A 15,150-nucleotide genomic window follows, 5' to 3' on the forward strand; every position below is an offset into this window, starting at 1 on the left:
GATTCAGAAGAGGGAGCTCCTGCCTAACTGACTTAAGTGATAATGATGGAAAAAGTGGGAAAACATAATTTACCAACATGTATTTATACTGTAAGTCCCACATGAGACTATAGAGAAGAACATGTAACGATACAGAAGTGCTTAGAAAAAGCAGTAATAGATGTAGACTTGTGTAAAATCAGGGAACACGTGCCAGTTCTGACCCTACTACTGCTCATATTGTAGAATTGCTATCTACAAAATAATGGAAAGACATATTAGTTTTAGTGGGTAGGAATTATTCTGTTAGCTCTATATAGTTTAACAGTAGAGAATCTCATCAGGTGAGACCACTAAGACGATCAGAAAGTTAAGTTTCGTAATATAACTAAGGGAGTTATGCCAAGTTATAGTGTTATCCTCAACTTAGACCCCACCTAGAACTTTGTCCCTCTATGGTCAAAGGCCAAAATCTATTGCACTTGATGAAGTAGAGAAGGGCAAACAGGTGAATCCCTGGACATCCTATAATGGCATTTCATTGAAGTTTCTAAAATCTTCCATGGCATAAGCAAAGGAAGCAGATAACTACTCTAGATACATGGGATACTGTACCTCCCCTGGAGAGCTAAGGCAGCAACATCTAAAACACAAGCTTTATTTGCTGCATGAAACTGTTTCCCTTTAGATGGGCTGCCCTCCATATCTCTTTCCCATCTTATGATGTACAGTCTGGGCATTGAAACATGAAAAGACAAAACACAACAGCACTCGAGTTTTTAATTCTGCAAGTTTTATTAAGTTTTATTTTCTAATTTCTTCTATCACAAAGGAACAAGTTTAGTTTTTACAACAAATGTTGTAGTTCAAGATGTCATCATTCTAGCATTGCTTCTAAAATGACCAAAGTACATTTCATCGTTGACATCCTTAAACATCTTCAAAATGCAGACTAATAAGGTTCTGTATATAAACTGTACACAAATACAAGGCACTATACACTGTGAATTCATATAGAAAGAAATACTTTTTTTTTTCCTCCATTAATTCCATGCCTTTAAAAATACAAACATTTTATTTGATCCTAGCATTTGAAATATTACAGAAGGACTGATAATAGAATTTCAGAATGCGGCATTTTATATATATATATATTATATATATATATATCTATATATATATCTTTACATACTATATATACACTGACCTTATAAATAATATATGTATACACACATTTTGTTTCTTCTACATATCAAGATATGACACAAACCCTTTATAGAGAATATATTTTATTTATTTTTCTTCCTAGGTGTTTATATAAATATAAATTCTTTATAATGCACGAACACACACAAAATAACACCTTACAAAGAGAATCTTATCAAAAATTGGTAGGCAGTATGAGGCCGAGTGATATCTTGCAGATGTCTTTGGGACAACTGCTAAATGTAAGTGCGTACAAGGTCTATGAATATAAAAACATTGCTGCTCTGAACCTGAAAATCCACTCCACTGGGAAAAAAAAAATAATAATAATTTGCTCAGGGGTCTCCTAAACATTTACAACAGAAAAAAAAAAATGTGACAAACTAGTACAGGCAGGTACATCTACAATATAATTTCTTTCTTTGATCTTCCTCTCTCCCTCTCAGTCTCTTGAAGATTAGGGGAGACTTCACACCACTGCTGGTTCGAAGATGCTTAAAGTGATCCTAGTGGCAGGTCCAGCACAGTCCTGGTGGGCCAGACCCATCGGGGCTGCAGGCCACTCAAAACAGGCCTTTGGCTTTCTTTACTTTCACTTGTTTCCAGGCAGGAAGCGCCTCATATTCTTCTCTCACCATGTCTAACGCTTTCTGAAAATACGAAGACCGAAACACAATTACTACCTTATTAAATAGGCAGGCAGAATATGATTATTACCCACAAATTACATCACGAAGAACAAAAACCAAAAATGCCAGCCAAGCAAAATCTCTCCTGTTTCAAATCAGAAATATCAAAACACCAGAGTTCCTCATGTGCTACCTTGTCTGTGTTGTGTTACCAGGTTTAACCCATTAAGTACCAAATAAATGTACCTTTGGAAAAAAAAAAAAAAATCAGAACACAAGCTGTGTTTATGTAATTTGACACGTTATATTTAGACTTCATTTTTGCCGGTTAACAAAATTAGAGTAAGTTATCAGAACAATATTGTTAGAGAAAATAACAGGTAGATGCCAGTAAAAAATGCTTCAAATAATTTGAAAGTAGCCTGTCCTTAAATGAGGACAATGGCACTTAATGGGTTAAGAATTTTGTTTTACTTAAATGTTTAATATATTTTTTTAAAGGCACAATGGTACAAATGAAGCTATCCAAACTGGAAATTGGTAAATGAGGAAGGCTGAGGAAGTACTGTAAAACCTTGAAGCAAAAGACATAACTGGTGGTGGAAAATGTCAAAAACTGCCATGCATGTGCTGAGTCAAGGACGAGTGTCTGGAAGTTGTTGTCAGACTCGGCAACAAAACTGAGGGCTTGTACCCACCTAAAAGCAGGAAAACCATATACAGCCAATTTCCAGTCCACCCAAATTAACCAGATATTCGTTCTTTCACCACTTAGCTGTGGTGCAATAAACCTAGCAAGTGATCAAACTGTGCAAGTGGGGCATAATTTCACTTGGTTCCAAGCATTGCAATGGCCAAATGTTGGAACCTTTGGGAGAGAAACAAAGTGCTGTTTAGTTCAGGCAGAAGCTGAAGTTGTAGACAAGCTTGTCGAGTGAGAAGTCGTGATGGAGTTCTGCAAGCCTCCAATGAACAGACTCACTGCACTCACCTTCATAGTTGACTCTATCTCCTGGAATGTGAAGTGAACAGTTAACAGTGGGTTCACTCTGTTACATACAGCACTGGGTTCACTCTGTTACATACACTGCTACAAGACTGCGACATGAATTAAGCTGGAACACCTTTCAGGGACATCTGTACAAATCCACCCCTTAAATGCTTAGACCACATTAAAAACAAATAATTTCTCTCCCCCGTTTTTTTTTTTTTTTTAATAGTCTTGCACAGACATCCATGCAAAAAACAAATAAATAACTGAATCTGCCATGAAAAAAGAGCAGCGTACAGCACAAAGAAAGATCAAGGTGTCTACAAGGCTGATAATTATTGCACACCTCAGGGGATCGCAGATTTGTTTCCAAAGTCCCAGTCAGCATCATTTTAATATTTCAATGAAATGAATTTAATGAATTCTCACTTCATTAAAAAGCAGCTTGGTGTGGGTATGAAATATCACAGTTCGCTGATATATTTTCTTCTTGTTTAGATTCCCTTGCATATCATTTTCTGTGTCCCACAGGAAGATTAAAGTACCACCGTGACCACAAAAGAGAAAATATACAAAGCGTTTGTAATCAAGAATGCTACACTGGCAAACATGACTGAAATGTGTCACACTTGCTGTATAGAGCGAGTTGCTCCCAGGGATGATAAATTAAACAGGCAGATTTGTACTTGATGTTTTATCAGCTGTGGAACTGGACATATTCCTCACCTCAAAGTCGTCATCTGAAAGGTAGAGTTCCAGCTTCAGGGGGTCGACACCCTCTGGGAGGGGCCTGGCCAGCAGCTCATCCAGAGGGTAGACTGTCTTACACAGCCGGGCCAGCACGTCCTCCACCAGGATGATCTGACTGCACAACTCCGCCTCCTGCAGATCAGCGACACCCGCCACCATTAAGAACGAGCACATTGTAAAAAACAAACACTCAGACAGTGCCGAATTAAGAATTACTGAAAGAAACTAAAATTCAATGAGAAACCGTTCCACTGGAAGACACTGAAGAACACTTCTAGTGAAACACTTGTCATTTAATTTTAGTTTACTTTATTATTACTTCAAAATAAAAAAAATATTTAACATGTCCACCAGCTGTACACTGAATGTTGCTGCACAAATAATAGTTATTGTCTTTGTCACTGGGAATTGCACCTTTTACTGTGCTACAAGGTGTTACTGGTATAATATTTGAGATGCTTTAGTATACCAGTATGGAAACTGGTATGTATTCTACAGTAACTGCTAAAGTGACAACAGGACTTGTATATAATAAGAGTATTTCCTCGCATTTAAACTTTACCGATCAAGCACAAACCTATTTCTTCAAGATTCCTTACAATGTGGATTTGAAATGGCTAGTGATAAACATAGTGTACAGTAGATACTAATAACAGTGCACAGGTCTGATGTATTGAAAGAGTTCTAGAACAGCCCTTTGTTTCAGAGACACCGGGTCAGGAAGTGGCTGCTCATTACCCTCTCTGTGATTTCCGCAACATCCTCTCTGTGCTCCCAGCTGGGGAACATGTTGGTAAACGTCAGGGGTTCCAGCCCAGCGTGGATCAGGTAGGACTTGGGAGGTTTCTTGTAGTTCTTTTCTAAAATATAATCAAACAAAAACATTAAATTTAGAAAACCCCTTTAGTGGTTCATTATTAGGAGTAAATTGAAAAATGATACATGCATTTGTGTTGAATTGCATGTCATTCACACAACCTGTGGCTCACTTATCCTGCAAATGGAACCCTACCTCTACAGTACTGCAACACAGTCTCCATGGCACACTTCCTATCTGCATCCCACCTGATTCGAGCAGAGCCCGCAGTCTCGCTGTCTGTGGGCCACCAGCCCTGCCACAGGTAAACCTCGTGGTGATTGTCGACCAGAAAGAGAGCTGTGCAGCGAAAGACAGATTTAAAACGCGGGCTGTTTTTGGGTGGTGGGTTAGGAATGTAAATGCTGTACAAATCGTTGCTTCATTTTTTGTATTAATTCACATACTGAAAAGTTGAACCAGCTGTAAAGATGAACAGCGACTGAGTAGTACAAAGTGGTCAATAAGGCGGGGGCAGTACAGTACTGAAGTGGCTGGTGATTTTAACAATGCATGGCACAGGGAAAGCATTACCTGGCTGTGGGGCGGTGTAAAGGTCTTCTTGTAAGAATGGTAAAGAGTTCACTAGCTCTGCATGCCTCGAGTGATAGAGGTACTCCGTGGCAAGAAACTCCCCAGAAGAACTACTCAGGATAAACAGACGTGGCGTAAAGTTGAATTTACCAGGATCTTGAGAAAGCAAAGAGATATATACAATATATATATTTTTTACAGGTTACTGTAATAAAAGAACTATGTTTCCGATATATTCCAGCTTTAAATGTAATTTTGATGAGCTGCAATCCTACCTTGCAACATACAGTCATAAGCTTTCCGGTCTCTCTTTCCCACAGCTTCCCAGAATCCTACTGGCTCTGCTCCCTCATCACATTCATGTATCGTCACTTTACTGCTGCTGTGAAGTCCCGCTTCCAACGGACACCTGCAATCAAAGTGGCAGAAACAGGCAGTGTTGCATCTCTTGTACTTCCACGTATTCGTTGACATCTTTGAGTGTTACAGAATACACTGTAGCGTTTGCAAGAAACTTGTTACTTCATTTCTGCTCTTTCCCTTGTGTCTGTATCGCACGATACTCTTACATAAAGAATTTGTCATGAGGATCGTAATGTATCCACGTTTTACTCCCTCCTGCAAACTCTGCTTGTAGTTTTCTATTCTTGCAATAGACCAATTTTGTCAATCACACCAACATTGCTGCAGAAGGGAGAATGAATGCGATACAATGCAATGCTCATAATACTACTAATAATAATACGTATTTTTCCTGCCTAACGTGCCTGAGAAAGTTGAGAAATGTATTCCTCTGTTGATCACGCAAGTACAGCTGGGTAAGAAAATTAATTCCAGTACGCAGGTAAGTAAGCTAGAATGCAGAAATCAGGAGATAAGTTTATATGCCAGTCCATCAATACACAATATTGCGAGTCTCATATGTTTGTATGGAAAAATTGCACGCACTGTTCTTTTATCTTGTTGGCTGCAGTCCTTCCCACATCCCTGGTGTGTGGCTGAGCCTTGCAGCCGTGCCACAGATAGATAATAGCTTTGTTGACATTGAGAAGGATCATGGAAGCCCTGGAGCGCAGGCTGCTGCAGTGACAAGCCGTCTCCAGCAAGTTCCCTTCAACCGGGACCTCTCCTCGCACGCAGTACAACCGCCAATCACCTGGGAGGCAAAAGTGGTAGATGCAGTTGATGAACTCCGCTCACACCGCACCTCTCGGCCTCATGCAGTCTCAGGCTTGCATAAATGCATTCTTTTAAAATGTCTTTTACATTGTTCTTTGCTCATACAGAGAGTTGCTATTTCTTCCCTTCTGGCTGCAAATGAAAATGAGAATGTTACCATGATTCTCCTGGATATGTATTGTAATACATTGTATGTGTGATTGCTGCCACCAGCAGGCTACAACTAAACTACTGTAGATCTAAACCCAATGGTTTTCCATGTAAACAAACACATGCAGGGGAAATCCAGTGGAAATCAGAGACTTCCTTGTTGATGTTAGTTATCCAAACCAACACCCTAAACCCATCAGTCAGTGGAGGGATTTCATCCAAATTCCCGTAGCCTGTAACCTGAAGGACAAAGCAGCTGGAATATGAATAATATTTACTTTGTGTATTTTCTTCTTCCTCTTCCCTTTTCCCTGAATGCACAATCATCCCTCCATTGAAACACTGCAGGAAACAGGGGGGCTCCTTTCCTTGTAACACCTGAACCTGTGTGTGTGTGTGTGTTGTGTGTGTGTTGGGGGGGGCACAGAAATAAATAAAAATAAAAAAAAAAGTTATCCATTTGAAACAAACTTTGAAATTCTCGACTTGGGAAGGGAATAAGGTAAAATAGTTTATTAACCCAGTAAATAGTGTAAAGTGTAAATTGCCATTTCCACAGGCTAAAAACTTAGGCCTGCACCCAGTCCTGTGTTTGAGCTTCCCTTGGTTAGGGACACAGTACTTCGTTTCCACTGCAAATCAGAGCCGCGCCGGTCCCGAGCCGGGCTGTCCTGGTACGGTACCAGAAGAACCTGGTCTAGTTTCTACTGCAGGGACATGGCATGGCTGGAGTAGCACTCTTAAACTGCTGCCACACATATTGAGGAAAAGAGCAAACACAATGCACAGGAAAGCCAAGAACTATTTCATATAAATCTGTACTATCCCTACACAAACTTGCTATCTTTTCATTGCATCTTTTTTCTTATGTAAACACATTGTTCAGGTGTCTAAATTAGACTAAGTTCTGGAGGCCAGCACTGAGTGCAGGGTTAGTGTGAGTTTCCAGCCCTGCACTCAGTAACTGAACGCACTTACCTGAGCTCCCCTCTCCTCATCCAGCTCCACTGTCATCAGAGCAGATGTCCCCTTCTCGCTCACCGTCGAGTGCCGCCCCTGCCAGAAGAAATAGGCACATCTCTCCTTCCCAGCGCCAGCACTACGAACTTGCTCCGGCTTCTGCCTTTTCCCAACTGCAAGAGAGATTCAAACAGATCAGCAGAAAGAATTAACAGCAATACTAACATTGTAGACCACCCTGTATGTGTTGGTGGAACAATGAAGAGTGAGCTCTATTCTGTTCAGAAGCTTGTATGCAATCTCAGAGCTACCAAGCAGAATATCGTAACATAAAAGAATATAAGCATTATGCATTTGGATTCACAGGGCTACCTTGCTGGATAAATTTCAGCTAACGAATGATAAATGTTAGATGATGCCGAGTCAAACTGTGGCACTTTAGACTATTTGGGATTGCATTTCAATAACATATTGATTGTTTAAAGAAAGTCAGGTGGCAGTTGTATTTATTTTTAAATGTTCGTAATCAAAAGATGTAGATTTCAAAAAGCTAAAATAACAGCACTCGCACAGAAGCCAATCAGCGGCTCATCTCCACATAGCACACTTGTTAATGGATGAGTATTCACATTGCAAAACCCTCCCATGTGAAGAGGCTGCAAGGTTCTTAAAATGTACTGTAGTGATGGCTTTCTGGATGAGGTATTCATTTTGTTATTAATTGTAAGTTTTACATTATGTGTATGTGTGTCTTTTATATTAAGTTATTTTTAATCATTATGTTTAAATTGTGTGAATGTGTTTTTATAGTCGTTTTAATGTGCTTACTATCAGTTGCTTTAATATGCTTTTAAATTAAGGTTCTATACAGTGTTGTGTAAGTTTTGAGTTCTTTCATTTCCCATTGGCAAAACCAGCTACATGCAGTTTTGCATAGCCTAACACAACTGAAAGTCACAGATGGGTGTCTGAGCTAAACACCACAAGGCAGGAGATTAGCAGAGACAGTGTGAGATGGAGGAGGGGAACTGAAAGACAAGATGGATGCGCCCTGCTAGGTACAACATGGTATGTAGCCCCCCCCTTTTCCCCCGCAGAGGGAATGTGCAATGATAGAGTGGAAACCCCTGTCATTGGACAGAGGTAAAACCCAAAATGGTAAAGTGTTGTCAGTCTTTTCATCTCTTTCGAATTGACTCCATGGATATCTGTGCTTTCTGATACAAACGTATGGACTGAGCTGTACTGAGGTATTGTCCGAAGTCAGATTAAATCTCGTGCTTATTGTATAAAGGTATACCTTTATTGTATATAAAGTGTTTTTGAATCGAAAACCATTTGTCAGCTTAATCTTTTTCACTACAGATTGGTGCCGAAACCCGGGATTCCTGAAAAACAACCCCTGCCGATGTTTCACGGTATGCGGTTTCAGATTTGTCAGCGGTATTATGTCATCCAGTGAGTCCGTTTTTGAATAAATCATACACAGTGAAGGGAAAGAGAAAGGCAAATCAGTGAGTCGAGATACTCAGTAGAATCTCTCAACGGAGAGATCCCATGGTAGAGAGAGTCTAATAGTGATTTTCTAAGTGTAAGGGACTTACAGGAATCCACGGACAAAATAAAAGAATAAGTAAAAAAAGCATAGCAGAAAATTGTAAATCCTGGTGAAGAGCCAGGTGACATCAAAATTTCGACCGTAAGACCAGCTGAGGCAAACTGAGAATGAAAAAACTTGGTGAAGAGACAGAGTAACATTAAAATCTCGAGTAAGACCCGCTGAGGCAGCAGAGTCACGTGAATTAAAATCCTGGGTGAAGAGCCAAGGTAACGTTAAAAATCTCTTATCATAAATCCTGCTGTGGCGAACAAGAGTTACATAAATTTAAAATCTTGGTGTGTGAGACCTACGGGCAGGTAGGCCTTTGCAATCCCCTCCCCAGACTATATTTACCAGATTGATGTATAAGATTCGGTCGCTGAGAGGCCCTATTGTGGCACTTCCAAGTATTATATACAACAAGGAAAATAATCAAATTAAAATGGCTAAGGATATATCGTATGTAGAACAAGCGCTAATCAAAGTTAATCAAACACTAACAAAAAAGATTGTATCCATTCAAGTGAAAAACCGAACAGGAATTAAACATGGTGGAAGTAATCTGGCAGTAAAAAGAATAATGACGAAACATAGAATAGATCAGAGCTATAATAGATACTTTCGAAAGTAGAGTAATGTTAATTAAGAAGTTGTTTATTAATGATTGTTTGGGTTGGACTGGTTTTGCTTAAGCAAGGAGATAAAGCAACATCTTTAAAAAAATGTAAAAAAGAATTTGAGAACTTGTTTATTAATGATTGTTTAGTTCATGCCTGAGCTGAGCAGGGAGAACATTTTCTTTGAATGGAAAACAAATAATAATGAAACCGAGACTCAGTACTACAAAGTACCAAGTTATGTTACCAGCATCGAACTGCCTTTATGTTGAAGTACATTGTTTTCTGTTTTTGTCTTGGTGTGTTTAACTGTGTGTGAATTTTGAGTAGGCCTATGTGTGTGCATGCATGTGTGTGCGGGAATGCATAAACTGTGTTTACGATACGAATTAGCAGAGCGTTTGGCAGCAATTAGACTCTGAGATAGAGACAGAATCTGTTTACAGTTTGAGAATGGAAGCCAGTTTCTGTTTAGGAATAAAAAAAAACATTGAACTGAGCTTGTCAGCCAATTTATTACTGATGCCGCTAAGATGGCACTAAAATATATTGTGGATAAGAGTTACATTTGAGTACTCTCTGGTTTCACAAACGATAATTTAAAAGGCTTTGAAAAACATGTTTAATATGTTATAAGCTATGGCAAATTACGAAGAAAAAAACATCTATTGTCTGTTGTACGTGCGATTCTTAGCTGAATTCTGTTTTACAGACACAGGTGGGTAGAGCCAGCACAGCAGCAAGCGCTGGCTGCATGGAGAAAAAAAAAAAAAGAGTGAGCGCGCGCGGTTTTAAAACTGCTGATGGATAATTTAGAGGGGGAAAACAATTCTTGGAGATTGTTAAATCTGTCAAACTAGGTTACTGGGAGTATTTTTTTTTTTATTAAAAAAATATTCTCTACACGTAGTTGTTAAACTCTACGTACAAGTATTATTGTGTTGTGGCAATATTGTGAACCAGACGTGCTTTAATGTATTGCAAATAACATATATAAGACTTTGCATTTAAGTGTTATTGTGTTTCTATGGTGCAAACCAGGTATGGTTTGGATTATGGCAAGTAACATTAATAAGGCTTTGGAGTACTGTTCATATATTTAATTAAAGCTATTATTTTATGAATTTGTATTTTGATGGTTAAATTCTACCGTGGTTAAAGTAAAATTTAAATTTAAACCCCAAACTAGCTTTCATTTATTTGTATGAAAAAGGTAGTAGTAAAGTTTTAGGAACTTCCTATTTTTCACCAATTAACAAATTAATTTAACTTTTGAAAATGCATGGAGCAGTATTTAAATCATACTAACACGTTTTTTAAAAAAAGGTTTTAGAACTTGATTTAAAAACGGACAACATATTTGCTATAGGTAGATAAACTAACAGAGAGAGAGAGAGAGAGAGAGAGAGAGAGAGAGAGAGAGAAGCTGTGGAATGACATTTTACATCAGGTTCACAATTAAAGGGGAATATACACATCAAATATAAAATGAAATTGATTCAAATGGGCAGTGAAAGGGTAATTACTGTAACAATGAAAAGGTACTTAAAATTAACCACTATCCTGCGAAACAAAGCTAAATTGTGAGTGGTCTGTTTTGCAGACTGCCTCTGGGTTAATGTAGATTAAGTATGCAAGGTTCTTGCCAGTAGGCTCAAGTAAAGTGATAGGTGTGTTGATGATGCTGTTTTTTTTTTATTTTCTGATTTAGAACTGAGCAAGAATATTATGGGGATTGATTTGATACAGGTCGGAGATACCTGTAAATATAGAAATTGATAAAAGGTTGTCGTTTTTATAAGAATATCATCAGAAAATAACGATTGTAAATCCAACATCATTTTCAGAGTTTAGGAGTGACAGAACATGCTGCATTAACTTTTAAGATTGCATTAAAAAGAGGTAGAATGTTTCAAAATGAAGGAAACAATTGGCCTCAAACCATTTCAATAATTTTGGCCAAAATAAGGGCCACACCCTCCAGATCAACACAAATGATGGCAGGGAGAATAATGAGGTTACCAAAAAAATCAATTTGAAAAATTGACACAGGTGCAGAACAGATCAAAACTGAAGCTGGTATTGATGATGCAAGCTGAAAATGACAGTAAATATGCTAATCTGAAATTAATTTAGGAAATAGCACACTGACCAGGGTATTTATACCAGAGATCCCTCACCCCAAAATGACATGGTCCATACACGGTAACTGACAAGGTCAATGTGTATGTGGGAGTCGTTATAAAAATAAATAAATAAAATGGTACCACATTTCACAAGAGAAAGTTATAAAAACTGCATAACAGTATATACTACACTCAATCATTCTCTCGCCACAGAATAACAGAAGCCAGATGGGACCCTCCTGCGACCATGCTGAAGAAGACACAGTGCATTAAACAAGGACAATATGTACAATTGCAGTTCAAACGTGCACTGGGACCACAGGCACGGCCAAAAGGCTTTGAACTTGCATCCTGCAGCTGGAGTCGTGGAGACCCATATGAAAACCTGAGCACATCTTTCAATGGAGAAAAGAAGAACAAGAGCACCTTATACTAAACGAATCAAGCATGAACTTCGATCATAGAGACTGTGCCACCACAATTGTAAACAGTGACACTAAACAGTATACTCAACAATGCTTGGAGTTAGAGATAGGGCTATGGTCCAATAATGACACTCTAAACAGTATGTCCAGAACAGTATGAAGGAACACATGAGGAGGGACAATGCCAGCCACCAAAAGAATGTTTGGATAACATCTATTTCTTAAGGAATAACTATAACATGAGCAGTCAAAATTGTATTTGGAAATCAATTCGAAATATAACACTGACCTCTTGCAAAAATGACCAAGCAAAGGAGTGCCCAACAAAAAAAAAAAAACACCCCCCTACTGGAGGAAGACATCATTATTGGTCCCGAGTGTAAAACTGTTTTGAATAATGCAAATATGGTATTGACACATGTTACATTTAATCTCAGACAGTGGTTACCAAGAAAGGATAGTGATATGGTGCACAAAGCATGCTGTTATAAAACTAGTGCACAAGTGGTACGGCAATGTCCTGCAGTCACCCCAATTAACACAAACAAAACCACTTACCTAGTATGTGAAATGTTTGCAGTTAATTAATAACTGTCGATCATTTGATGGACTTAATCCAATGCCGTAGTGATCAAACAGTGCTGTGGTCACGACATTAAACAGCGTTACTTAAGCTATGATTGGCACAGAAAATAGAAATATTGCACATGATTCTGAAACACCTGTTTCAACAGAATGTAGGTGGAAAGCATCACACCTCAATATGAGGAGGTGGCGGAAGGAAAGCTAAGAACGAGAGATGCAGAGAGGCTCACTGCCAATAAAGGGTTGGCGGAAATTCGGAAATCCGATTGCAAAAAGCATGTAGAGAAGCGCAACCCAATGGAGCAGTAGCCTACTTTCAAGGAAAGGATTAATGGAGCTCACTTGCATAGCAAGTGAGAATCCTGATCCTGATTTTAGGGGTGACCAACTGTGAGAGACTGCAACAGTGGAACAAAATCTTGTAAGCAATATGTTATTAAGAATGCCATAGTGACCTCATTAATTCTTGGATACAAGTGTCTCTGACTCATTACAAAGCATAATTTTGCTCAGTAGCTTTATTAAGCTCAGGAATAACTAATAAGATACATAATAATAATGGTTGTACTTTATTATAGTTGTACAATTGTACAATTCAGTACAAAAAGGGTGGACTATAGTTATGGCTTTCTGGATGAGGTATTAATTTTGTTATTAATTGTAAGTTTAACATTATGTGTATGTGTGTCTTTTATAGTTAAGCTGTTTTTAATCATTATGTTTAAATTGTGTGAATGGGTTTTTACAGTCTTTTTAATGTGCTTACTAATTCAGTTGCTTTAATATGCTTTTATATTAAGGTTCTATACAGTATTGTGTAAGTTTTGAGTTTTTTCATTTCCCATTGGCAAAACCAGCTACGTGCAGTTTTGCATAGCCTAACACAACTGAAAGTCACAGATAGGTGTCTGAGCTAAACGCCAAAAAGCAGGAGATAAGCAGAGACAGTGTGAGATGGGGGAGGGGTATAACATGGTATGCAGCCCCTGCCTTTTCCCCCCCAGAGGGAATGTGCAATGAGAGTGGAAACTCCTATCACTGGACAGAAGTAAAACAAATGGGAGTGGAGTCAACAGTTGTTTACAAAGGTATAGATACCCAAAATAGTAAAGTTTTGTCAGTCTTTTCATCTTTTCCGAATTGACTCCATGGATATCTGTGCTTTCTGATATAAACGTATGCACTGAGCTGTACTGAGGCCTTGTCCAAAGTCAGCTTGAAACTCATGCTGATATGATTGCATTGGAGGTATACCTTTCTTGTATATAAAGTGTTTTTGAATCAAAAACCATTTGTCAGCGTAATCTTTTTCACTACAGTACTTCCAAACAAGTGCTTTTTAAAATCAGTGCCTGCTGCATACAGCAAAACACATGCAAAAAACAGAAGAAAAACAAATACATTAAATTATTTTTTCAGCAAGGCACACAGTTAAATTTTTAACAATGGTCAAGTGATTCCCAAATTCCCAGAAAAAATAAAACTTGCCAAAAACAGCTGATGGTACTGATGATACAAAAGCTCCTGGCATTACTGCCCCTTGCTGTGAGTGATTTATGGGACAATACAAAAAGTTATTCAAAACACATGCAAAATTGGTAAAGGGCTGCTTTCCACTAACCTGCAGCGCTCACCATGTACTTCCACTTTACCACATACGTGTCTCCTTCGTGGAACTGCCCAATACTCTGCTTGGGCAGCCGGCTGTAGTCAAACTCCAGAATGTGCCACACATCTATGCACTGAGTGGTGATCTCAAACAGCCTCCTGTCATCCCCTTCCACAAACCCCGAACCGCGCCCAACATTCATGCCATCCAGCACTGTGCCCACTGGAGTCTTGGGCACTGGCAGCATCAGCTGTGCACTGTACGGCTTAAACTCATGGCCATGCTGCTCGTGCTAAAATTATGGTGGTGGGGAAACAAACAGAACAAAACAAAAAAAAAAAGAGAAAATATTTTATATTACACAGATAAACATACTTTATATATGCGCGCACACACACACACACACAGGTTTGCTTTAAGTAATGTGGTATACACTCAGTACCAAGTTCAAATTTCATAGTTTAAAAAGCATTACTGTCCAAATGGTCATGGAAGTTAGATGGCCCACGGTTCATCTATCAAATAGAACATTCTGGCAATTTGCATTGATCATTGCTTTCAGTAGCATTTTTGCTGGTTGAAAAAGAACGAACTATGGCTCCTATTTATAAGCCTGTTGTTTAAATAAAATTCACACCTTTCAAATTATAAATGATGAGAAGGAAATTATTATTATTATTATTAGGGCATTTGAGTATGGGCCGGTCACCAGTTTGAATGAATAAGAACTACCTTCTGCTCAGTGGACTGTTCATTTCCATTCTTTGGAGGCAGCTTCTTCGATTCTGTCCAGTCCAAGAACTTCTCTTTGAATAAAGTTGTTTCGTTGTGCTCAGTAAGTCTGCCAAAGATAGCCCAGTCAGGACGCCCCTGGCCTTTCCTATAGAAACAAAAACAACAAAACACCCAATGAAAACATGCAACTGATTGGAGGTCTGGAGTCTGCAAATTAGC

The 15,150-nt window shown here is 38.7% G+C and overlaps 1 protein-coding gene across 11 annotated transcripts in view; it reads right to left on the minus strand.

Annotated features, from left to right (window-relative positions):
* Positions 1–1,209: 1,209 nt before the first annotated feature.
* LOC121314100 (supervillin-like) overlaps positions 1,210–15,150 on the minus strand; it is a 97,863-nt gene continuing 83,922 nt past the window's right edge. For 8 of the 11 annotated variants that reach the window (XM_041246999.1, XM_041246997.1, XM_041246995.1 and 5 more), the window contains 12 exons: positions 14,929–15,076; positions 14,209–14,488; positions 7,253–7,407; positions 6,553–6,658; positions 5,894–6,101; positions 5,221–5,354; positions 4,946–5,101; positions 4,568–4,711; positions 4,294–4,415; positions 3,532–3,687; positions 2,806–2,826; positions 1,210–1,835 (listed from right to left, as the gene is read on the minus strand). In XM_041246999.1, coding sequence (XP_041102933.1) covers positions 1,749–1,835; positions 2,806–2,826; positions 3,532–3,687; positions 4,294–4,415; positions 4,568–4,711; positions 4,946–5,101; positions 5,221–5,354; positions 5,894–6,101; positions 6,553–6,658; positions 7,253–7,407; positions 14,209–14,488; positions 14,929–15,076 — 1,717 coding nt within the window. In that variant the 3' untranslated portion in view covers positions 1,210–1,748. The remainder of the gene's footprint in view (positions 1,836–2,805; positions 2,827–3,531; positions 3,688–4,293; positions 4,416–4,567; positions 4,712–4,945; positions 5,102–5,220; positions 5,355–5,893; positions 6,102–6,552; positions 6,659–7,252; positions 7,408–14,208; positions 14,489–14,928; positions 15,077–15,150) is intronic. The other 3 variants (XM_041246994.1, XM_041247003.1, XM_041247004.1) reach the window with 1 other exon arrangement.

This window comes from Polyodon spathula, chromosome 4, assembly GCF_017654505.1.
Source record: "Polyodon spathula isolate WHYD16114869_AA chromosome 4, ASM1765450v1, whole genome shotgun sequence".
NCBI classification, from domain to species: domain Eukaryota; kingdom Metazoa; phylum Chordata; class Actinopteri; order Acipenseriformes; family Polyodontidae; genus Polyodon; species Polyodon spathula.